At 36.6% G+C, this 25,575-nt stretch overlaps 2 protein-coding genes across 3 annotated transcripts in view; one reads left to right on the top strand and one right to left on the bottom strand.

The window, feature by feature from the left end:
• CDK3 (cyclin dependent kinase 3) overlaps positions 1-25,575 on the top strand; it is a 54,724-nt gene that overhangs the window by 10,188 nt on the left and 18,961 nt on the right. The window contains exons 7-8 of one of the 2 annotated variants that reach the window (XM_026667497.2): positions 316-519; positions 907-1,176. In XM_026667497.2, the coding sequence (XP_026523282.2) occupies positions 316-519; positions 907-1,026 (324 nt within the window). In that variant the 3' untranslated portion in view covers positions 1,027-1,176. Of the gene's footprint in view, positions 1-315; positions 520-906; positions 1,177-25,575 lie in introns of those variants that run through there. The other variant, XM_087955769.1, reaches the window with a different exon arrangement.
• Positions 3,214-25,575, bottom strand: part of EVPL (envoplakin) — a 45,596-nt gene continuing 23,234 nt past the window's right edge. Inside the window, exons 8-22 of the mRNA XM_026667496.2 lie at positions 25,141-25,248; positions 22,584-22,679; positions 21,294-21,419; positions 20,044-20,190; positions 18,868-19,022; positions 16,672-16,769; positions 16,178-16,359; positions 13,001-13,179; positions 12,680-12,818; positions 11,181-11,374; positions 9,842-9,992; positions 9,440-9,523; positions 9,232-9,342; positions 8,296-8,388; positions 3,214-6,995 (exon numbers count right to left, since the gene is read on the bottom strand). Coding sequence (XP_026523281.2) covers positions 3,570-6,995; positions 8,296-8,388; positions 9,232-9,342; positions 9,440-9,523; positions 9,842-9,992; positions 11,181-11,374; positions 12,680-12,818; positions 13,001-13,179; positions 16,178-16,359; positions 16,672-16,769; positions 18,868-19,022; positions 20,044-20,190; positions 21,294-21,419; positions 22,584-22,679; positions 25,141-25,248 — 5,289 coding nt within the window. The 3' untranslated portion in view covers positions 3,214-3,569. The remainder of the gene's footprint in view (positions 6,996-8,295; positions 8,389-9,231; positions 9,343-9,439; positions 9,524-9,841; positions 9,993-11,180; positions 11,375-12,679; positions 12,819-13,000; positions 13,180-16,177; positions 16,360-16,671; positions 16,770-18,867; positions 19,023-20,043; positions 20,191-21,293; positions 21,420-22,583; positions 22,680-25,140; positions 25,249-25,575) is intronic.

Here is a 25,575-nt window from a genome sequence, read left to right as displayed (position 1 = left end):
TATCTACAAGAGATCAGTTAGAGTACTGCTCTTTTCCAGGTAGCCAGAACCAGGAAAATGGCAGAGGAGAGACAGAGAATAGTAACTTGATAATGAAGAATTTTATGAATATTTTGTAAACCATGTACTGGAAGAGTTGTAGAGGTCTGTTGTTCTTTTCACATTGATACTTGGTAGGCTACTAGATTGTTCTGTTCTGATTCACCAGACTTTTTTTATAATGGAAACATTTTATTTGGAGAGAGTATTGTTACCCAGAATGAAGATCATATGTGTAATAATCCAGGTGAACGATCCTTCTTCTCCTTCGTCCAGGTGACTAGAAAAGCCTTGTTTCCTGGAGACTCTGAAATTGACCAGCTATTCCGGATTTTCCGCACACTTGGTACTCCTACTGAATCACTGTGGCCTGGAGTCACAAATCTTCCTGACTATAAAGGAAATTTCCCCAAATGGCCAAGGAAAGATATGAAGGTGATCATTCCAAACTTGGATCAAGATGGACGAGACTTATTGCTGGTGAGTAGAAGGCTTGTAAAGAGGTTGTAATTCTTTTTTAATACTTATGACAAGAATTGGAAAATGTCCACTGCAAGAATTGGAATGTATCATTTTGACATTTAAAGGAAGGCGATTTCTAATTTCTATGAATTATGACCTCTCAGCATGCATTGACAAATTATCCCACATTTGTATGAATGAGAATGTATGAGGCAGCTTGCCAAATCAAGCCAAAGGCCCATTTAGTCAAGCAGTCATTAGCAGGATAGAAGTGGACCTTTTGACAAAATGAGAACTGCAAAGGATTATTTCAGGTTTACTTGAATTAACACTGAAGGGTTTGCTGTAAATGGGCAGGATTTAAAGACTCAGTTACAATCATATTTCTCTCTTTCTAAATTACAGCAACTACTAGTGTATGATCCCAACAAGCGAATCTCAGCCAAAGCTGCTTTGAACCATCAATATTTCTGGCAAGCTCCACGGGATGCTAAGCAATTTGTGGTAGAACAGTATGGGTCATGAGATTAAGAAGTTCTGGTTAATGCTTTGCTGGAAATAGCTACCGGATCGTCTCGTTCTAAACAACGTAGCAAAGGAGCGGCCGTAACCTCCATTAAAAATGTTCTTGGCCTTTTGCCCAGTTTAATATTCATGCAAACATTTTGACAATTGTAAATGATCCAGATCCTTGTAAGGACTGATAGTTCTTCTTTAACAGAGGTGAAAAAGCTTGATGCTTTTAGTACATGAAAAGGAGTAGTATGACTTGCTATCTGAGAAGTAGAATGACAAAAAAGTTGAACTAAATCCAGTTTCTGTAATATATTATTCACTCTTTGCTGCAGTTCAAGTACTAGCATTACAAGATATGGTTATTATTATTTAGATTAGACTAGCACATCCTACAGTAGCCAAGGCACTGATGTTGATTTTTTCTTTTTTAATATGAACTCACGTTTTATTTCACAACACTATTGAAAATTAACCATGCTAAAAAAAGTGTGAGTGTGTGTTTTGAGTGGAGGAACTAGATATTACAGTTTCTTTCTATAAGTATCCATAATAAAAACAAGAACTTTGTATCATCTAGACTATTAAATAATTAAGAGGCTTCTTTAGCTGCAGTTTGGGTTTTCAGAAATATTATAGCTTCTAATTAAATAAAAATATCAGAATCTGATAATCAATATGCCAAGGCCTGAATTAGATACTGTGGACAGGGGTCCCCAACCGCCGGTCCGCGGACCGGTACGGGCGCGGAACAAGCCTTACCGGCCGCTGGTTGCTGGGCGCCGCCATCTTTTGGTAAAAAAGCAATTTTCAAAAGATGGCGGCGCTAGCGTTGGTGAGCTTTTCGGTAGAAAGCCATTTCTACCGAAAGCTCACCAGAGCGCTGGCGCCGCATTTGCGAAAAATCACTCGTGACGCCACCGAAGTGATTTTCGCAAAAAGATGGCGGCGCCAGCTGACGCCGAACCGGCGCGGCGCTCAGCTGACGCGGAACGGGCGCGGGCAAAGGTTGGGGATCCCTGCTGTAGGACATAAAATAAATGCATAAATAAATACTTGAAAAATCCTATTTGTTGAACTTAGCCAAATATACTGGTTGAAGGTGGAGACCATGAAATCTCTGGATTCTGATGGAACCTTGACAGTATACAGATAGAAAGACAGAAACCTTACGCTGATTCAGTGGTCCCTTGCGTGGTCCCTTGTGCCCACTGGAAATGTACTCTAGTATAGGAAATTACAGTACACAAAGAAAATCTGGAAGAATTCAGTGAGAAGTCCTTGTTCCATTATGCAAATATTGTAGTTTTATTTTTATTTGCATTTGTAGAAAAGCAACCTAGCATCCAATAGTAGTTCTTTTCTATGGATTTATTTTTAAAATGGCTGTTAGTACTTAAGACATTTTATCATTAATTGTTGCTGTTGCTGTTAATATTCCTGTTTGCATAAATAAAAACATGCATCAATAACTTTTGCATTAATGAGTTTTGAGGGTTGTAAAACTGTCAAAAATAGCTGTAAAAGGGGGCAATTTGAAGACAGTTATAATCAGTATCCCTATTTTGAATGTGAACTATATACCATAAAAAAGCAGTAGAAACTTCATACCACAGTATCTAGTTAATCATTTTAAAACTAGATTCTAGCCCTGTTGCCCAGGTAAGTGGCAGTACCTAGCCATGTATCTCAATAGACTAAGTAGGGTCAGAACTAGTTAGTACTTAAGATGGGAAACCACTATGAAATACTGACCTATAGATTAGACTGCAAAGAAAAAAAGTCTTAAAAGAAGAATATGGCAAAGCACTTTGTTGCCAAGAAAAATATATACACATAAAGTTCAGTGCAATATGGAAAGAAATTTTTAATTTTATATATAGCTCTTTTACAATATGTACGAAATGACTAGTGTGTGTTCTCTAGTGACATATTTGCTATTAATTTGATTTGCGTTTTATTTCTTTGCTATTTCTGTTACTTTAGACTTAGTCCATTCTCTCTCCGCTTCCATGTAATGTTTGACGCTGTTACTTTTTGAGTTCTATAGTTTAATGGTTACATTAGGGTAGAGAATCTGTGGTTCTCAGATGCTGCTGAATTCTAGTTCCCAACTGGGGACTCAGGAACATGTGAAGCATTATATACATCAGACGGAAAGGGATTGTTAGCTGTTTAAAAAAAACCAGGATAGCAGTCAGTATTTTAACTTTTATTGCATGCATGATCTTTAAACTCCAACTATTGTGACATGCATCCCTTTAGACTTTACAGGAAGGAGCTATTTCGTAAGCATTTTGAAAAAAAATTATATTAAAAAAAACCCTTTATTCCCTATAATAGATACTGTATTTACTCCCATATTAGATTCCCTTCTACTTTTGGAAATACTTCTGTATGAAGTACTGCTAACTTGGTATAATGAAATAAGTCCAGCTATCTAATATAATACACAGCTATCTATAATTGCAAGACACTTTGTTCATCTGAACATGATAGGGCGAGGATAAAAAGCATTTTAGACTTTTTACAATTTTAAAATTATACTGCCTTGCTTAGTGCCTGAATCGAGGCAGAGCAGCTGAATGGATTGCAGACTGATATCCTTCGGAGGTAGCTGGGAGGAGGAGGAGCCCACTTAAAGGATCTTTCTGGCAATGAGCCATGGCCTCCTTATAATGGATCTTCTCTTTGGTGATAGGATCAACAAGATCTTTTTCATAACTCGATTCATCTTGTAGTAATGTGGCCAGGTCACTACTAATCAGGCCTGTCTGGATAGCTTCTGATATTGGGATACGTCCTGTTTTCTTAGGATCTATTAGTCCTCCAGTTAGGTGTTGGACTTGTAAATAGGGAAAGGCGTTATCTTGAGTTATCCATCCTTTCTGAACTGCTTCTCCTACAGCCAGTCTTCTCTTGGTGACAGGATCTTCAATCCCCGTGAAAGCCTTCTGAGCATTCAACAACCTCTGTATGTAAGTATTATCGATCAGTCCTTTATCAAGGGCTTTGTGGACAGAGTAGCGATCTCTTGAGATAAGATCAACAATGCCTCCAGTAGCAGCTTGTGCCTCTAAAAGCTTTTGGGCTGTCATTGGATCCACCAATTTCTTACAAAGTGCCGACTTAATGTTATATTTGTTGTCGTAGGTGGTGTCATACACTCCAGCGATAGGAAAAGTATCATCACAGAAAGCCATCTGTGGGCCAGAAGAGAAGATGCTTTGTTTTTGTTGAAAAACAGGAGATGAAATTGGAGACTTGGAAATGATTGCACCTAAAGAAAGGGATGTATTCTGCTTAGTTTCCCCTGCTACAAGTAGAGCAAACTCAGAGATAGGGATTTTGCCTTCCTTGTAAAGTTGGTATTCTTCTTTTGTAATCCTTTTGAACCGCAGAGCATCATCAATGGAGTACTGTTTTCCACTCTTTTTATCAAGAAGAACAGAAACATCCCCTTTGGATCCCAGGGTTGTAATTTCTTCCCAATCGCATTCTAGTTCTTGCAAATGGATATACTGACATCTATCTATCATGCCTCTCTGATAAGCCTCATAGGGTGACATATCTTTACCAGTCTCTGGATCCAGAATAGATATCTTGGTAGAGAGATTTGTCTCTCTCATCTGAGTCTCATTGTTCAGTTCTTCTCTGTTGATTCTGGATTGAAGTTCCCGGATGGTCCTCTCTTTTTCATAAATATTATCCTTCTCCATAAGTATATCTGATTCCAGACGAGAAACCTCCTGGTCAAATTGGATCTTCTTCTGCCTGTCACTTTCAGTCTTTTGGCTCAAGAGCTTGGTCTGTTCTCTAAGGAAAAGGGCTTTTTGTTGCTTCTCTTTTTCTAGTTCCCTTAATTCATCTTCAAGACTAGCTTTTTCTTGCACTGTCACATTCCGAGTTTTCTGGAGATCAGCTTCTTCTCTGGTCCATGTGCATTTCATGCCTTCTGCTCTCTCAATCTTCTCTTTCAGATGTCTGATACTTTCTTCTGCATTTTGCCGAGCAGTTCGTTCTTTGCTTAGCAGATCCCAGAGACGTGTTCGCTCATTTTCAAGCACTCTGTCTTTTTCTACTCTGATTACTTCCTTATATATTGTCTTTTCCTGGGACTTTGTCTTTTGTAGAACTTCAATCTGGGCTTGAAAGTTCTTGCATTCCCTCTGGAGGCTCAATACTTGAACTTTCTCCTTACCTAGTTCAGTTCGCAAATTGGTACTAGATTGCTCAAGAACTGGATCTTTCTCTACCTTGATTACTTCCTCCATGATTATTTTTTCTTGAACTGGAACTGGGCTTTCTTCAATTTCTTTTATCCTCAAAGTGATCTGCCGCATCTCCTTTTCCAGAGCAAGCCTTTTGTTTCTGTCGTCTTGGAAGTTCAGCAGTTTTTCATTGTCTTCCACTGTTGCCCGAAGCAATTGGACCTCATGATCCATCCTTCGCCGGTTGCCTATTTGTTCGTCTAAACTCCTGCTCAGCCTCTTGTGCTCTTCCCTAAGCTTCACATCTTTTTGAGTAACAACTACCTCCTGCACCACCACTTTTTCCTCAGGCTTCCTTCTCTCCAGAAGCATGTGTTTATTCTGCAGGTCATAGATGGCATCTTCTGTTGCTCTTCTCTTTTGTAATATATTGCGTACTTCTTGGCGAAGACATTCAGCCTCTTTTTCTAATAGAGGATCATTCTCATATCGGACAACCTCCTTCGTAACAACCTTGGTTTCAACTTTGGCTCTTTCTCTTTTCCACTCATCCCTTTCTCCTTCTAACCTGATGAGCTGTTCTTGGGACCGACCGTTTGCATTCACAAGATCATTTAGCTGTTCTTTCAACCGGTCTATTTCTCTCAATATCTCTGGGCTCTTTTCTGTTTTCACCACCTCTTGGATGACTTCTTTAAACTCCACAGAAGGCGCTTGGGATCTAAGAACCTTCAGTTCAGTCAAGGCTGTTTCTACCTCCTGATCCACTCTTTTTCTTTTCCTTGAAATTTCTTGGAGTTCTCGCTTCAAGTGTGCTATCTCTTCCTCTGTTTCTGGGTCTAGGTGAAAAATCTCATGGACTCTTTCTTTTATCTCCACCCTAGGCTTTGACTTCCCCATAGTGCTGTATTTGCTCTGCAGCTGTGTCAGTTCACTGGCCAGTGACAAGTTCTTGTTCCTCTCCTCATCGATAAGCTTTTGAAGAGTGGAAGACTCCTTTAGGAGCTCCGGGTCTTGCTCCACTTGTTTTATTTCTCTCACGACGACTTGGGGTTCAGTTGCTTCGATCAGCTTCTCAAGATCCTCAATTTTGCTTTTCATTTTCCCTATTGTATCCATTGCAGACTTCTTCTTGAAGCTATCTTCATCAATTTGCATTTGCAGTGATCGGATTGCCTTTAGCATTTCTGGATCCTTCTCTAACTTCACCACCTCTTTTACCACTACTTTCTTTTGAATGTTTGATTGCTTTTGCTCCAGGAGGTCCAACTCTTTCCTGAGCTGTTCAATTTCAGAGGAAGAAGTTGAATTATCACGTAGATACTTGATTTCTTCTTGGAGTCTTGCCGCTTGGGCATTTAGATTTGGATCTTTCTCTGTTTTTGTAACTTCTTTTGTAAGCAGCTGGCTTTTCACAACCCTCCTATCTTTTTCCATTTCGAGCAATATATTATTCATTTTCTCAATATCTGCCTGTAAATGGGCTCTTGTCTTCTTTTCATTCTCAATTTGATTAGAGATTTTAGCAAGATCGCTCTCCAGAACTGGATCTCTATAATAATCAATCACTTCTTTCTCCTCGATTCTTTCAATGGGCCGTTGGGTTTTCAGTGTCAAAAGTTTATTTCTCTGCTCCTCCAGTTCTTGCTGCACGTTGGCTTTCCTGCTCTGTTCCTCTTTAAGCTGAGACTTCAGGATTTCAGATTCATCTACGTTTTTGGACTGCTGGGTTTGTTCATGCGTTACCTGCACCATATCACCTACTTCTTTCTGCAGAAAGAAAGGGAGAAAAAAAGAAAACAAAAAGAAAGTATTGTTGATTCTTAATATTAGGACATTTACTTCCAGTCCTAAACTTCTGTATGACTGGCTCCTTGGAATATGTGGCAACATTTAGTGAACCCACAAAAAGTGAGATTAAACTGGGATTAAGAATTAAATCTTAACTGAGCCATGAACTCACTAAATCCTTCTAGGGGAATTTAAAAAAATACCTACATGGAATCCTTCAGATTATTCACTGGATTCTGTATTTAGCAAAACACAGTATGGCCTAAGAATATATAGGGTCAGATACTTAAGTGCAGACCTAAAAAAATAAATGAACCTTATTAAGAATATTATATCCTCTGATATAAAGCCTGCATCATGTATACACTTTTTTCTGTATATGACGGGGGAAAGGAAAAGGAGGCCGTTCTGTTCTTTCAGTTGGAAGCAAGCAAAATAAAACACTCTATTAGGCTTCCAGCCAGGGAAAAAAGAGCAGAAAAAAAAATCATAGGAAGAAAGATGTCTCTTGTTTTTCCTACCTGTTTCTAATGGTCAATAAGGTAAAAAATGCAACTTTAGACGTTTTAACATTCTTCAGAAGATCCAATATGCCTTAGGTAAATCATTGTTTCAACCTTTCTTCCCTTTCCTAAAACAGAGCTACTTAATGACTGAAAGTATTAATATAAAGCATTTTGAACTGAGAAAGTACTGCCCAAATATTATTCACAGTTTTATTTCAACATTCTTGGGCAATGACAAAAATATGCCAGCAGTGGTAAATACGAACTGTTATACCAAAGAACTACAAATGGGATGAAATCTTGAAGGTTATAAATTTTATTTCATTGAAAAAAAAACCAGTCCTCAGATTTTTGGCTTTTTATATTTACTGAATGTAGAATTGAAATTTGCCTCCACATTTTAAATTACTTTTTTAAAAGTGCAGTTTTGCTTTCTGAAGTTATTTGAAAGTAGAAACAATTTTCAACCTGGATCAAATATTAAAAAATAAAGTTGTGGTGAATGAGATATGGGATATTATTATTAATGTTGCAATTGTGATTAGGAATTCAAAGAAATAAAATATAAACATTGCTGTCCTCTTTTGTTAAAGCATGTTAGGAAATTATAGTTCCTGTATCATGTACACATAGGCAAAAGCAATTCAAAATAACACTCTCACTTGCTTTAATCCTGAAGAAAAAAGAAACAAATGAACTTTCTTTTCACTACTTTGTAAGAGATGCTCTAAATTTAAGAATTATCCATATAATCTCAAATGATTTAGACATACCTTATTCATAATTTTCTTGGCAAATTCCAACCAACAGATTTGTTGTTTGTTTTCAGCGGCAGTTTCTGCATAGAGTTTGGTCATATCATTTTCCTAAAGCCAATTAACAAAAAATATTATTCAAATACTGCATTTCCTCTATCAAGCTAACGAACACCCAGTAAACTACAACATTTATTTTTAAATATTAATTCTAGATCATAGTTGAACAAGTTGAACCGCTTGGGCGGCAGCGGGTTGGACTAGATGACCTACAAGGTCCCTTCCAACTCTGATTATCTGTTATCTGTTAAACAGCTTTCTGTGGAGTTAGCAAAACGCTATTCAATCTGGAGAAAATGATATTTAATTTGGAGATAAAAAATATTTATTTCGAAACATCAGTAATACAACTCTTTACGTGTTTATTCAGAAGTAAATTTCAACATGTTCAGAGGATTTTTACTGCCAGATATTACAAACTATATTTAGGCTGCAACAACTTTCTTGTCTTGGCCTTCCTGCTATTTTCTGGGAGTATGTTAGGTGCGTTTTATGTGAATGTCAGAAAAATGTAGGTGCTGAGGATTTTCAGCAATGGAAGAAGTTCAAAATTATTATCAGCTAATTCTAAGAACTTGCAACTCCCTTAGCCACCAACTTTCCCTAATAGACTTCATTTAATTATACCAGTTTTGAATACTCCCCATTAGTTCATCAAGCATTTTTGTTTTTTCAAATTGCATATTACAGAATTATTTCATTCAATTCTATACTTTAAACTGCCCGATAGGTATTAGATTGAATTGTTTATGGTTTTTTTTTTCAAAATTGTTGTATCTTATAAGGGCTTTTGCTTCTTTAATATTATGAAAACTGCTTCCTGAGCATGAAGTAGCAATTTAGGAAGAGGATTTTTTTTTCCTATAAGTAAATCCTTTGGGCCTAGTCACTCACCTGAGCCTGAATGCTCTCTTGGAGTGGAGTCACCCGGAGACGCTTGGCAGATGAAGCAGTCAGAGTAGGATCCAAGGATGATCGATATTTTCCTGCCTGAAGTTCATAATCCTGTTTTTTAAACAAATACCAATCAGTCATGTAATTGGAGGAGGATAGATAGGTTAGCTAATTTGAAATGGAAACTGTAGAACCATGCAAAACATACATTGAGAATAGACTGCACATTCCGGGACAAGTTGATGACTGAATTTTTGTCAGACTCTTTACTCTGGATTTCATCTGCCAGCCTCTGTAGGAGAAGTAGAGACAGGGAGTTAGGATACGTTCCTGCACAATGTTAGATTAATACTTAACTAGATTTTTGCCTATCTTTCAAGCATTAATTCTATGATCATTGCTTTATAAGCAATATAACAGCTCTGCGCGTGTGAATTTTTCAGACACTGTACATTGCCGTTTCCTGTTGCAGTCACTGAGTAAAGAACACGCATGTGTGAATGTTACATGCAGGCATATCTCTCTGTCATCAGTTCCTGCACGAAAGGTGCCTAGTGAGAATGTGCCTTCCATTCTTTAGTTCGAGCATAGGGTAGTAGTGCTCTCATACCTTCTGGGCCTCAAGCTTGTAGTTAATCTGGCTTGGTCCATCTGTGGTCTTGACCTTGTGCTTCGGGAGACTGTTGAGCCAGAATATCAGGTTCTCATTGGCATTTTGGAACTGATGGTAAATGAGGCTGGTATCCCAAAGTGTCTTCTCCCTGCACAGCAAGATGGTTGAGATTAACTTCTTTGGATGACTTCAAGAAAAGATCTTACAAAGAATAAAGTCCGGAAATAGTCAGATAAGCAAAGGTGGGAGGCTCATCAACTCAGCCTTTACAATACAGGAGAAAGGCTTTATAAACCGATTTTAAAAAATAATCAGTTGACATTTTAATGTCCATTCCCCTATTGGAAATCTCTTAACAGAATAACAGAGTTGGAAGGAACCTCGGAGTCTTCTACTCCACCTTCCTGATCAAGCAGGAAGCCCTACACCATTTCAGACAAACGGTTGTCCAATTTTTTCTTAAACACTTCAAGTGTTGGAGCACTCACAATTTCTGGAGGCAAGTTAATTATTAATTATTCTAACTGTCAGGAAATGTCTCCTTAGTTCTAGGTTGCTTCTTTCCTTGATTAGTTTCCATCCATTGCTTCTTATCAAGTATTTAACTCAATTTTAAATTATTAATGGCAGTGAACAGTGCTCATGATTTGCAGTGTATGAATATCCAAGAAAGAGCAAAACTCGCAAAAATTTCCTATCCAGCTTTAAAATCCTCTGAGAATATGAGAAGAGAGTTTATAAAAACCGTCAATTCTCTGTCGTTAAGATCTTTTGCTTATCTTACAAAAGCAACATTTTCAATATCTTTGTTTCTTTGTTTAAAAGACTTACACGGCCACTATATTATGTAACACAACTCTGTGTGGCTTAAAAGAATTTTAAAAACCCAAGAAATGGTACACGTTGTCCTTGATTTACAACAATTCATTTAGTGACTGTTCAAAGTTACAATAACACTGAGAAAAGTGACATGACCATTTTTTACATTTATGACGATTGCAGCATCCTCATGGTCATGTAATCAAAATTCAGATGCTTGGGAACTGATTCATTTTATGACCGTTGCTGTGTTCCCAGGTCATGGGATCACTTTTAGCGACCTGACAAGCAAAGTCAATTGGGAAGCCAGATTCACTTTATTTTTTATTACTAATTTAACAACAGCAGTGATTCACTTAACAACTGTGGCAAGAAATGTCGTAAAAGGGGTAAAATTCATTTAACAAATGCTTGCTTAGAAACATATATTTGGGGCTCAATTGTGGTTGTAAGTCGAGGACTGCCTGAAAAGCCAAACTAATCATTTCCACCACTAGAGTTCAGAGGGGTTTCTCACCGTTGATCCAGCTGATCAGCAACCATATGATACCGATCATTAATGAGCTGGACTTCCTTTTTCTGCCTGGGCAGATCTGGACAATATTCTTGAAAATTGTTTTGCACGGCACTGCAGCTGTGCTCTGTGTCCTTAAGGCTTCGGTTTAACTTGAGCAGGCAGTTCTCCTGTTTCACTAAATCGCGCTTCAGTTTCTAAAAAAGAGAAAAGATATGGGTGTCATGGAGACTTACAAATGGCATAAATACGTATTTGTGCAACTGTTTACTTAAATCATCTGATCTTCAGAAGTATCATATCTGATTTCCCTTTCAATTGGTTTATTAGGGGAAAGAGCATAGACAAGTAACTGGATTTTAAGAAAAGTACAGAGCTGTAAATTCAGTTGGTGGGGGAAAACAGCATAGAAAAGTGGCTAAGGCTGAGGGAAGAATTAAGAAATGAAATGCAGAAAGAGGCTCTGTGGGAGAAAATAATAATTTTCCTTGTTTTATAATTAGGATGCTGGAACCAAATGCCTTGCCTCAGGAATAAAGTTGTTTTTGGAGCCAAGGACATATTTGGAATATTGACAGCACATCATTGCATATTCTTATTAAATGACTGTCAAGTGGGGGAGAAGGAAGAGAGCTTGTCTTTCATAAATGATGGTAGTTATGCTGCTCATAAAAGCCATTTATTGGAAGGTGATTGGCAATGCTGTTTCTTCCTTCTCCTCTCTAAATGGGTTTCTGTTTGTGAAGGCAACTAATTTTTTTCTGAACTGAAATGCACACTGCAGCCAGAAATTCCTTTGGGGTTTTCCTGGGCCCCAAATGTACATCTGTAAATAAAAAATGTCTTTTAAAAAAAAGGAGATGTATGAAGGAGTTGCAGGGCATCAGTGAAAATGTCTCCAAGCACGGTGCCTCTGCCTGTGTCTGGTTTCTCCAACTGGCAAATCAAGAAATCTTTCCCATGAGAGCCTTAGTGCAAAAAAACTCAACCTCTATACTATTTTAATCATTCATGAATATATGTGACCTACATATTATGGCCAAAGGGTACAATTTGAGGGTTAAGTGAACTCTAAATATCCTTTAAATGTAAATACAGAATTTTAATTTTGAACATAACTGAAGGGGAAAATGATTAACAATAAGGCTGGGCAATAATAACATTAACTATATTTTATTCATTGATGAGTGGGCAGCCATATAAATTGAACAAGACCATTTCTATCCCATCTTTCATCTGAGAGTTTAAGGTGGCATGTCAAATATGTTTTTCTTGATACTTTTATTGTATACCATCCAGAGTCCCTCTCTGTTGGAGATGGGTGGTTCAGAAATGTGAAAAACAAACAAGTAAGCCAACAGAGAAGTTTATCTTAATGGTTTGATCTTTATTTGGGCTTTTAGTTGATCAACTCTATTCTGTTCGTGTAAGGGTGTGAGATTGGATGGTTGGATGGACAAGCATCACCACATGGAGTATCCATGACTTCAGACAACTCTTACCTGAAGTTCATTAGCACGATCTTGCAGTGCATTAGGTGAAGCTGGAATGGTACCATCATGAGATAGCTTGGCTTCAATGGTGCTAATGATCCTGTCCACGTTTTCTATCTGATTTTCCAAGTTCACACTTGCTTTGGCTCTGAGGAGTGGGAGACAATTTCACTCTAAGACTGTTTTCATCAGTAGCACAATAAAACAAAAAGTTTGTCCCCCTGTATCTTTCAACATGTAATACATAAGAATTTACAGAAACATTTTGCAGAATGCTGCTGCTTTACCGCTAAAGATTCTTGCCCAAAAGATACTATGGATGTTACTTACTTTTCATCATATAACCTGCAGAGTACTTTAACATCATTGTATTTATTCTTGATGTTGTTGAGCATCACAGGAATCTGAGAGGCAGAGGTACCAGCAGGCTTTTTTGAAAGATAGGTCTCACATGCTTTCTGAACAGCTTCTTTTTCTGTTCCTATAATCTGAATGTTCCTGTTTGTTCCCTGAGAAAAATGAAGATTAAAAAAAATCAGTTCAATTGAATGGACTGCAATGATTATATGTATGGCAGGGTGATGGAGTTGAGGGGATGATATGCACCAATCTTGTCTTATCCTATAATATCAATCCTAGATGCCTCCATATTTTGTTTTGTCTGAAACCTGGAACAATCAGTATATTCTTGATTTTCTTTTTCTTTTTTATAAAAATTTTATTTGGGTTTTCACAAAACATAATACAAGTAAAATTTCTTTTTTTGAGAATAGCATGGTCCCGGGTTATCACTTCTCCATACAGACACAAATTCAATTTCATATTCATCTTTGTGTTCTATTCCATATCTTATTACTATTTTAACATTTTCTCAATAATTTTCCCTTCCCTTAGTTTTCTCAATCTTACTTTTAATTATCTCATTCCTTTCTAAATTCAATTATATATATCTTTTTCTAAGTTTCAATACCTTTCTAGTCATCATATTTATATTTTTGTCTGTCCTGTTTCAATTTCATATTTTCTTTTCTCATTAAACAAAATTTTCCCCTGTAGTTACTAATTGGAGTATGACACCTTTGTATCTTTTAATTTTTATCCATTCAACTCTTATTTAAACTTCAATTTATGCCTTTACAATTATAACATTCAATATAACACATAACTTCCAGTCGAACTCTGCTTGGTACATTCTTAAAATACGCACTAAGTTCTTAAAGAGAAAATATATATATATAACAATAATAAATAAAATACTTATTCTATTCCAATTCAGCTCTATCATTAATGTTAGTTATAATCTTTGAAATCTTTAACATTCCTTTTCAATAGGATATCATACTTCTAGGAACACTTATAATATTTCCATATTTTTTTCATGTTTCTTTCATATTTCTCTTCACTTAAATTTTTATAACACATTTATAATAATTAAAATGTTCCACTCCTTTCCTAATTTCATTCTCTCATTCTCATTATTTCATTTATTTATTAAACATTCCATTACATTACAATGAGTATTTTATCTATCATTTTAGTCACACTTGTTTCATATTTTCAAAGTTCAGTTCTATTTCTAATATAACAATATTACCTTATGTACCCTTGCAGAATCCCCCTTTCAATTAAGTTTTCACCCATTATCTCTGTGTCTTGTTTCTCTATGTCCTGATTCTGTCCTTTATAATTTCTTTTCCTTTCCCTCTTCTCCCTCTTCTTCTCCCTTCCCTTTTTGACCCCTTCTCTCTCTAATTCTGATTCTCTCTTTTGTAATCCTCTCTTCTGTTTCTTTCTAATGTTATTATTACTTTTCAAACTATTCTTTTTGGGGGTTGTTTTTTCAGATCTTAAATTTTTCACTCTTTCCCCCCTTCCCTTTCTTTTCCCCACATAGAAATACTTGATCATTGAAAATGGCTTCTTCTTTGTCCTGCCCTTCTTGTTCTACAGGCATTTCTTGTTGTTTCTCATAGTTCAGGATCTCCATTTCTAAAAATTGAAATACAAAGCCAAAAGAACCTCTTTCTTCTTGTGCATCTTCTTTCTGTTTTTTAAGTTCCATTCTCAATTCTTCCAAGAGTGATACCATTTTAAAAACTTTTAAACAACCACCCGATTGATTTTAGTCCTTTAGATCCAATAGCCAAAAATCCAAAAATCACCAAGTAATCCAAATAATCCAAAGCTGTTTCTTCTTCTTTTTTCCACTTTCTCTTCCTGGGGTTCTCTTATCTTGTTACAAAGTTTCAGTTAAAATGTATCTTTTAGGAATCTTGTTAAAGTTTTACTGTTAATTCCTTTCACTTCCAGGTGGTCTCCTCCCTTTTTCCAGATCCACCCTTTTGTTTTTTTCCCCTTCTTTTAAACGTTTTTGAGAATCCAGAAATCTTTATTATCCCTTTGACATTTTATTTTCAGCTTAAATACCTGTTAATGTCAAAGTGGATTTTTGGCGATTTCTTGCTTAAATCTCTTAGTTGTCAATATAGGGAAGAAAAAAACAACACCAAATTCTTTCCCTTCCCTCTCTCATTCGCAGCTTCAAAGACTTCTTTGCGAACAATGTTGTTCTTTATAATTCAAATTCCAGGGTACCTTGTATTGTTGTTTTTCCAGTTCGACCCGGTCAGCCAAAACTTTATCTTCTTATCTTCCTCTTGCACATTCTTTTCCCTTCGAGTTCTTCTTTGAGGTGGCCATTTCTGACCACCACTGCAACTGCCTTCGGGAAAGAGAGTAATGGCCAGCTGGGGAGGAGAGATGCGGCTCTCCTCGACCCTGCTGGCAGTCTCCCCCTTCTTCACCACTCTATGGGGTGGCTTAGCCCTGAAACCAGCCAGCTCGGGGCGCTCCAGCGGCGAGCACAGATCGAAACTGTGCACAGTCGCAGATTTCAGTCTGTCGCCGAAGAAGCTCAAAATGGATATCCTTGATTTTGTTTTTCAAAATGGTAGCTGATCCAAAATAATCCAATAGACTATTCCATAATACAGTAGTTTATTCCCAATTCAAGACAAAACAAAATGTATTCTCTGTTTTGTGTGTCCCTCTAGTACTGGATAATCTATGCTGATTTTTGTATTTCTTTTATACTTCTTTTCACTTTTCCAACTTAGTGGACATAGGCTCCTGTTCACATTCAAGAGAGTTTAAGGCAAATATTTTCTATAAAAGAATATTTACAGATACTGATGAATAGTATGGCTAGTCACACATTTGATTAAAACGTTCAAAACCAGAACAAGGCAGGAAAAGAGTTGATAGAACGTGAATCTAATCTTAATCAGACAACTACAAATATTGGACTATAAGGCCTTTCTGTTCTTTATTATTCAATTATGTCAGTGAGCATTCATTCTTGCTTGTTTTTACACCAGCAATAAATGCGCTACATACTTTTTTGACATGTACAGTATATAAATATTTTAGCTTTCGATAGTATTTAGGCAAATATGAGAATATCAGCTATCACAGGCAAGTAAGCAGTCAAACTCCTTTGGTACTTGCCTCCTGATGTTTGATCCGTTGAGTAACATCTTCTATAGGGTCACTGTGATTTAATGGAGACCTTGTGCGGTTAAAAATGTCCATTTTAATTTGCCCCAAATCATTATCAATTTTATTCAGCTTATGGAGCAAATGGTCAGCTTCAGAGTCATCCTGAACTGCAGTGAAGGTTCTGATTGCGGCTAGAATGACAAATAACATTGACATTCCTATGGTATGGTCCAAATTAAATAAAACGTCCACATTAAGCAAAATTTCTCATTCACATACATATTAATCTATCAGGATAACTCTTTCATGTTCACCTCCAGTTTAACAAACAATTGGGAAGTCTGAGATTCTGAATTTTTGCTCCAGTAGTGACCTTATAAGAAGCATAACATCACATGATCTGGTCAGGTTGAGGTCTTTGGGGCAACAGTACCTGAGTACTTTAGCATTCTGATTACACAATGATATATTCCTAACAGAAAGCAGTTAAGATACTGACAGACCTTGATGGCTGTGTTTCACTGATTCCTTGCTGCTGCTTCTTAGGGTGGTCTGGATGGAAGCTCTCTTCTGTTTCATTGTGTTCAGCTCACCTTCTAGCCTAAGCACAACAAAGGGGTCAAGAGTGTTCATAGCAGAGAGAATTCCTACAGTAATTACGTATAGAAGGTAGTTGTTAGAAAAGCTACACAATCAAAGGTTCTAATTATAGATTAAGAGTAAACAGAATCTATTTTCATCCCATGAATGAAGTACATGGCTTAGATCCATAATTGGAAGTGAACATATATGACACAGGCCTAGTTATATGTTGATGAATGCTGTAAGAAATGCTTTTTTATAGATTCTTCCCATACTATTCCAGAAGCATTTACAAACATTACTGTCGCTTACTTTGCCAAATTACACCAGCGCTTTTCCTAATCCAAGCATAAAGGGCACAACACTCTTTTATCATGTCATTGTGACATTACTTTTATGCAGTACAGGTAGTCCTTGACTTGCAACCATATTTGGGATTGGAAGTTGGAACCTCCATTGCTAAGCCATGGGGGTTGTTCAAGTGAGTCATGCCTGATTTTATGACCTTTTTTGCTGTGGTCATTAAGCAAATCACTGCAGTAATTAAGAGACTCTGGCTTCTCCTCTGACTTTGTTTCTTGGAAACCCCTTAGGAAAGTGGCAACTGGCATGTAAATGGCGATCACATGGCCCTGGGATCCTGCAACAGTCGTAAATACATGCCAGTTGCCAAGTACCTGAATTTTGATCATGCGACCCTGAGGATCCTGCAACAGTCGTAAAAGCAAGGATTGACTGTAAATTACTCTTTTTTTCAGTGTATTGTAATTGTCTATGGAGATTCTCAGTTACCCAGGTCATGGCTGTCGCAAAGGTACTTTTTGGTTGAGAAGCAAAATGTCTTCAAAGAAAAACCAGAAAGTCCAGTTGCCTCTTGGAAAAAAAAAAAACAGCTTTGGGAGTGTGTTGTAATCTTGAACAGTCATTAAATGAATTATTATAAGCTGAGAACTACCTGCATTCTGGTTTTTTTTTGGCCACCTAGCTGCTTTTATTCCTCAAGGTGTTTCTGGGTGATTATGATTTCCATCTGTCTTTGAGTAAAGTATATCAAATTCTCTATTACAGGGAATATTACAGGGTTGACTGGTGGGAATGGTTGCAGGTACAGAGGACAAAGCCTGCCAGATTACTTGCCTTGGTAGCCATACTTTATTGACTATTAACCCTTCGGCGGGATGGGAGGAAGCAGAGATTGAGATGTCTCCTCTTCCTTCTGTGTTTGCTAAATTGTGAGTTATCAAGATGATTGGACAGAAGTTTATGCGCCCACCTGATCTTCTTAGTCCTTACTACAGTAGTCAGTTTTACAATGCTTAGCTACATTATCTAGGATTATGATACTATCTTTTTGTTTACCTTCTGACATCCACCTAACACTAAATATGAAACGAATAATGGAAAAAGGAAAAATTGCAGTGAATTTCAGATTTCAAAAAGAAACAGCAAAAGCAACGTAGACTAGATAGATAGATAGATAGATAGATAGATAGATAGATAATAGATAGATAGATAGATAGATAGATAGATAGATAGATAGATAGATAGATAGATAGATAGATAGATAGATGATAGATAGATAGATAGATAGATGCCTTTGGTAGCACCCTTCACTTTCTCCCCTACCTCTTTTTCCCCCTCAGCTGCTAATTGCTACTTGAATATTTTTATACTTGTGTGCTTAGAAAACAGAACAGAGAAAAATACAGGATTTTTTTATTTAGGGAATTATACATGTGCAAAATGCCCTAGGTTATATTTCAGGGTGCATATTATTACAGAGTTAAGATAATGCTGTGATGGGAATATTCCAACTCAGTTCCATCTCCAGTTTTTGTTTTTTGTTTTTAATCCCAATCACCCATCCTATATCCAAGGTAAAATCCCAAATTAAGATTTAATATCTGCATTTACCAGCAGTATTTGGTTCTGTTGGACATCTTTTATTTATTTTTTTAATTAATGAGCGGGCAGGAAAAAGATGCAGGAAAGAAGCTTCTTTATATTACTCATAAAAACCATTGGATGATTGTTATCCTGAAAGATGGAATTATAATAATAACAGCAATACTAGCTTCATATTTGCAGGAAAAAGAGCAAAGAAGCTTTGTACTAACCTATTAACTCTGTCTATGGCCTCTAAGTCTGGAGGCGGAATGGAGAAACAAACAGCAGGTGCTATCTTACTCTCTTCTTTGGCATTCTGCACCACCCAGTTTTCCTGGTTGCTATTATTATTCAGAGTATACTTTTCACCTCTTTCAAGCTGTACCTAGAAGAATGAAGGTAGGAAGAAAAAGGGACCTTGATTTGTGATGGATTTCAACTTTTGCAGCAGTACAAATTCAATTTTTTTCAGAGCATTGTTCTCTTGACTACAGGAATGGAGATGTGGGAGAGCTGTTTAAATATTCTTAGAAGACAAATATTTTGTGCTCTCATGTCTGTTTGCTGTTGTAGCACACTATTGTATATCTGTATTGTTATATTACGAGATATTTCAAGACCTAGAGCAGTGGCCCCCACCCTTTTGGGCATCAGGGGTCGGTTCCATGGAGAGAGGTTTTTTCACGGACTGGACAGGACATGGTTTTTCATGCTGCCTGCATCCTGTAGTTGGGTCTTTGCTTGTTTGTGTGGCCCAGTTTCTGGCATGTCACGGACTGGTGCTGGTTCACGGATGACCAGGGGATGGAGACCCCTGACCTAGAGGAGTCTATCTCAGTGCAAGAAATCAAACTTCTAAGGCGGGGTGTCAAATTTGTGTCATTATGGCGGCGTCACGTGATGTGTTGCAACTTTTCCCCCCTTTGCTATACTGGGTGTGGGCGTGGCCAGCATGTGACGCATCTGGCCTGCGGGCTGAGAGTTTGACAGCCCTGTTCTAAAGTCTTCCAAGTTTCCATGTTCTAATCTATATAATAAACCTGAGATTAATTAGTTGATGAGGATTTAAGAGTTCGTTGTATGAAACACACAAAAACAACCAGGAAATCTACATGGTCGGTTTTGTAACCTATTGGATAACTTTATCAGTGTATGGAAAATATAAAATGAATGTCATTACTGTATGAGAGAAAGATTTTGCAGAGGGACAGGTCATTATGCTGTGATTTCACACCATATTGTATCCTTTTTAGAGCTCCTTTCACAGCTCTTTTCCCTTCTGTTCTTGAGAAGTACCACCACCGGAGTGACATAAGCAAGAATTAAAAAACACAGCAAGATACATATTAGCAAAGCAGAGTTGCAAATGGAACAATTTCTATCACCCATTATAAACTGTTTCATACCTCACCCAAATCCCAATCACAAATGGCATCCATTATAATTGGTTGGGAACACTGGATTCTTCGCAGTTTCAAAGGACTAATCTCTTTACTCCTTCGCTTTAGTTCTGCAATGGTCTTTTCAGCTTGTTTCACAGTCTTCTCATCATTCTAAAAAAGAAAGAAGAGTGGAGAATTAGAGCTGGTATGTATCTGAGAAAATTTTTGCATCCAGAGTTATTTTTCTCCAGTAATGGGAAAATACATTATTTTTGAAAATCAGAAGATGGCTGCCACTATGAAAAATCCCTGCTATGAGGCTTAACAGTGGAATATAATTCAACAGCCATAGTTTATATGTAGAAAAAAACAAAACACTTTTATAGAGCATGCCATTTATTCTGCAAGCCTTGAGCAGAAGGTTGGACTAGAAGACCTCTGAGGTCCCTTCAGCACTTTCAGTCTATATTCTATGAAGGGCTGACTTACTGGCCAGGGAATATGGGTTTGGTTTGGTGAAACACCAGTTATATTATCTTTGCTATATGTTGAAGCAATAAAAGGACCAATCCTGATGTTGAGAATATTTATGGGTTAATTACTTAAAGCATATTCCCATATTTAAAAGAATGGATGGGAGATACATATTATTCCTATTTCTGTCTTATACGTGGCTGTGAAGATATGAAAGGCCTATCGCAATTTATATATAATTCTATATCATGGTAGAGTGGTTAGGACTGGGCAAACCAGTTTAAGTGAAAGTGCTCTTCCATTCCATTCCATAAGAGACTGGACAGTCACTTATCTGAAATGGTATAGATTCTCCTTCTTGAGCAGTGGGCTGGACTAGAAGACCTCCACCTGTTCTATGCTATGCTATGCTATGCTATGCTATGCTATGCTATGCTATGCTAGCTATGCTATGCTATACTATGCTATGCTATTCCTTATTCTCTTTTGCATTTCAATGGTCTTTTCAGCAGCAATAGCACATTGCTGGCTCATGTTCAACTTACTATTTTGGGTTGCAAATGCAGCTGCAACCACTGAACAGGATACAATTTTTCTTGCTGCCACCTTTACCTTCCTTTGGGTCTGGTTTTTTAATACTGTAATTCCTGGTCCTGCAGTGCTACACTTAACTGAAGTTAGATGAAGCCATAAATAATAAAAAAAAGCTTGGTTGTCATAGTAGTTTAGCTAAATCATTATTTATTCTAGGTTATTAAGACGACAGCTTGATATCTTGCAGTTCTCCCTTGGGTTCTCACCTCCAGATGGCACATTAAGTCAGACACTATTCCCGGACTGTTTTTATTGAACTTGCTGTATTTGTTATCAAGATCATTGTTCAGCTTGTTTAAAAAATGGCTCATATCATCAACATCATCATAGAACTAAAGAGAGAAGAAACAAAAAAAAATACAGAAAAACAGATTGATCAAGAAGTCCTTCTTTAGTTGTGAAGACTGGTTCATCTTTCAGGGATAGAGACATTTTGTCTCATTATAGCAAAGCAGTACTCTCCAGGATATCAGATCCCTGCTGGAATTATCTAATTTTACTTACTAGATGTCTGATATCTGTACCATTAAATCAGTCCTAGCAATCCCCAGAATCCAATGTGGCATGTTTGTTATGTTGCATATATGTTTGTTTTGGTTTTAAATGAGTTACAAACCCAATTCAATTGGAGTTTAGAATTTAAACTGAATTTGCTTTTTGGGATGAACCGAGAGAGAAAAAAAGGGAGAGTGAAACGTTTTAATTTTTATTGGGACATCTCAGTACCATTCTTTGGTATGCTCTTCTGGAGAGATAATTATCTGAGGTCCATAAATTTAGATGATCATGTGAAAATGATGATCATCTAAATATATCGACCTCAGATAACCTCTCCAGAAGAGAGGTTGTGAAAATGATGGAAAGTATACTGTGACTTCAACAAACCCTTCACAAAATCTGCTGTGAGATCCAATGCAAAATGTTGGCATCATACAAAAAGTGGCTTGGAACAGTAGTATCCACTGAGCAAATCTCAGCAGCTCTACTAAGCGGCATATTGCAGAATTCTGTTCTAGTGCTTTTCAGTACATTTATAAATGGCAGAAATAAGAGATTAGAAAATATGACAATATTTACAGATGGCAAATATATTAGAGGAAAGTATTAATTTTTATGAGTATCTTGATAAGCTTGAATAGTAAATAGAAAACAAAAAAAGATGAATTGCAAATACATTCAATTTGGATCTTATTTTGGGTAGAAACAATAACATTATATGATGGAGGATACCATATTGGGCAGTAACTCATACAAAAATAATCTGGGTATCTGGATGAATCACAAGCTGAACATAAGTCAGCAGTGTGATTCAGCTGTAAACATGGAAATTGAAAAGAAAGAAGGCATCAAGCTCAAGAGAGGTTATAACACTCCTCTCTTCTGTATTAATCAGACCATACCTAGTATATTGTGTCCATTTCTGGATACTGGATTCTAGGAAAGGTATTGACAAATTGAAAAATAAGCTGCATTTCTTTTGCATCAAGTCCATTTACCTTTTTATAATTCTCTATGCTCTTCAGATGGTGCTCCTGACAAATACACAAGTTGAGAAAGTTTTGCCATTCGTTCTTCAGGGCTTCCTGATGGGCCTGCAGTAATAAATGATAAATTGATAGTTGATAGGTGTTAGCTAAATAGATAGATAGATGATAGGCAGATAAATAAATAAATATAATTCTCACATCTGTTACATTTTCATTTAATTTCTTCCCCAAAGACTATCATCAACAGATAATCATGCCTGATCAAATATAAAATAAATCTATCAAACTTCCTCTCAAATTTGATTATATTCAAGGCCTTATTCAAAATATTGTCTTGGAGCACACTTCATTTTGTTGTCTGCACAGAATATACCCTCGTATCTGTATAAATATTTTCTTCTGGGTAGACGGTAGAGAGTACGCAAAGCTTTGTTTGGTTTTACAGCCATTTCTTGGGCCATAAATTGCGTAGCAGTCTGACTCTGTTTACACAATATACTTTCAAAAATTCTTATGAGATTTTCTGTTTTACTGGAATAGTTAAAATGCTGTGAAAATGATTTTCTTAAGCTTGGTTTGCCAGTTGAAGAACAGATTGGGTGGCCTTGGGTGACAGGATTGTTATGGGGAAGGAAGGTGTGTTGGATATGTTTGTTGCCTTGAGTTATTTGTAAAAATTATAAAGACAGGCCATACATAAATGAATAAAATAAAAGTAAGGGGAGTCTGTCTCAACAAATCTCAATGCTTACTTGTAATTACAGCAATAAGATGGTCAATTTTTTGGATGATGATTCTCTTCAAATTATGATAAGATTTTATTAGTTTAATATTAATACTGCACCTATTCTGCTAATTATAGCTTAGTTTTTCCACTAACAGGAAATATTGTGCAAATACTCTATTTGAATCTGAATTTACATTAATTTGTATATTTGGAACTATGAATATTGTAAAGACAATAATTTTAAAATTATTACTATTCCTGACTTGTTCAACAGTGCACTATGTCATTAATAAAGTGTTAACCTTATTTCTACATCAGATAGTATGTATTTTCATATTCATCAGTTCAGTAATAGCTATATTAATTGTACAGTTCACAGATAGTCAGAGAAAATACATTATATCATATTATCTGATATACAGTATATCTTGGTGGCTGCTAAAATAAATAAATAGATATAAATGTATACTAATATAGATTTGAGGCAAATTCACATCTTATTATCTAATCAATAGAATTAGAATATTGCTATTTGGTCATTTAATTGCTTATCTAGCCTTTCTAGTTTTCTGGAAGCAAATCTTCTAGAAAAGGATGAGGATCATACTGTTTCAATCTAGAAATTCATTGAGACATTCAATTTCTAAAATGACATCTATGGTTAAGCATTTCTTAATTTTCTTAATTTAGTTCTAGAGAGAGGTTTTATGCTTGCAAAATCCTTTCCTGTATGAACATTTAAGGTATACCTAAGTCCTCTCCAATATGCCAAAATGCCTCTCTCTAACAGGTGTTTCTGAAAGCTCTATAGTTACCTGTGCATTTGTTAATACTTCAGCATTAGGGACAATTGCAGATAACATTTAGACACCCCTGATCAAATTGTAGATTTCAGTTCCTAAATGAACAGAAGCTGAAACCACTCCCATATGGAACTAAATTAATGCTTCATATCATGGCAAATATTACAAACACTTCCTACCAGCTGTCCTGGTTTCTTCTCTGTATTTCTTTGTAGACCTAACTTTTCTAGCTCAGAAATATTTTAGTTCTTCTTGCATGTTGTCTATATTTGATATCTCCTCATAGATTTTCAATGACATTCAAATCTGGAGTGAGAAAAGGCCACTCCAAAATCCTTTATCTTTCTTTCTGCAAATTGTTTAATTTGGAAGATAGTTTCAGATCATTGTCTTGCTGAAATCCCTAAGGTCTTTTCAAGCTTCATACTGACTGTGCAGAGGCAATGTGGGGGGGACCTTCTGTCTTCCAGACAAATGGCTTCTCGACTATTAGTAAAAAAAAGTTATTCAGTCACTCCATTTTTTTCCTACTTGTCAAAATTTGTCTGAAAGGGATAATGGTGGAACTACTAATGAAAAAGCCAAGAGGTTTATAAAAAGGATGAAAAAAATTATTTGGATGTCTCATAAACAGTGAAATGCCCTAATTATACCCTCATTCAGAAGCATCTTTTTCTCTGTTGCCAGGTAGCACCCACTCCCTCAGGGCATGGTGAGAGAGAAAAGAGGAAAGTCCATATTATTGGCTATGTTGAGAGGCCAGTAATTTGTGGCTCCTCTTTGCCTTTGATCTTTTCCTAAACCAGTTGCTAATTAGAAGATGTTTGTAATTAAGAACAAGTGCAGCATTTGTTTTAGTTTTGCTATTACGTTTTTGGTCCCATTCTAATTTTGTTAGGACAGGAACTTACCTTTGTTCTTATTTAAAAAAAAGAAAACAAAAAGAAAACATTGTTAGCTCCTGAGAAGAATGGGGCAGATAATCAGACTAATGAAAAGAGTCTGGTCCTTTCGATTTCAAAATTTTGATATATACCTGGATTGGGGTTACTGCTGGATGCTTCAGTTCAATCATCCGTTCTCCATCATCCTGAAGCATATTCACATACTCTTCCTGGTTAAGAAGCTCATTGTTTCTGAACTCCTGAAGAGAAGGAAGAAAGAATTAATAAAGTATAAGTGGCCACAATGAATGAGTGGAATGATGTAAATGATACACATGCAACAAATGGACTAGTTGGGAAAAGGCAATTTACTTCTTGGGAAGCCACCACAGCCCTGCCAGAGGACTAGTAGGTTATTTTATGGAATTCAAGTATATAGGGAGTCTTCATGATGGTAATTGGGATAGGAATGTCAATCATTAAGCAACGCGGTTATAAAGCTTGATGTCACATGATGACAGTGCCCAGTGATGGCAGTTCTGGCTGATCCAGGTTACCACTGTTAAGTGAATCGTCACAGGTTGTTA

This window comes from Notechis scutatus, chromosome 2 (assembly GCF_049901735.1).
Source record: "Notechis scutatus isolate UNSWTSFEM ecotype Mainland chromosome 2, rNotScu1.2, whole genome shotgun sequence".
Classification (NCBI taxonomy): Eukaryota; Metazoa; Chordata; class Lepidosauria; order Squamata; family Elapidae; genus Notechis; species Notechis scutatus.
Note: the sequence above shows the minus strand (reverse complement) of the source record. Positions and strands in the feature narration are given on the sequence as shown.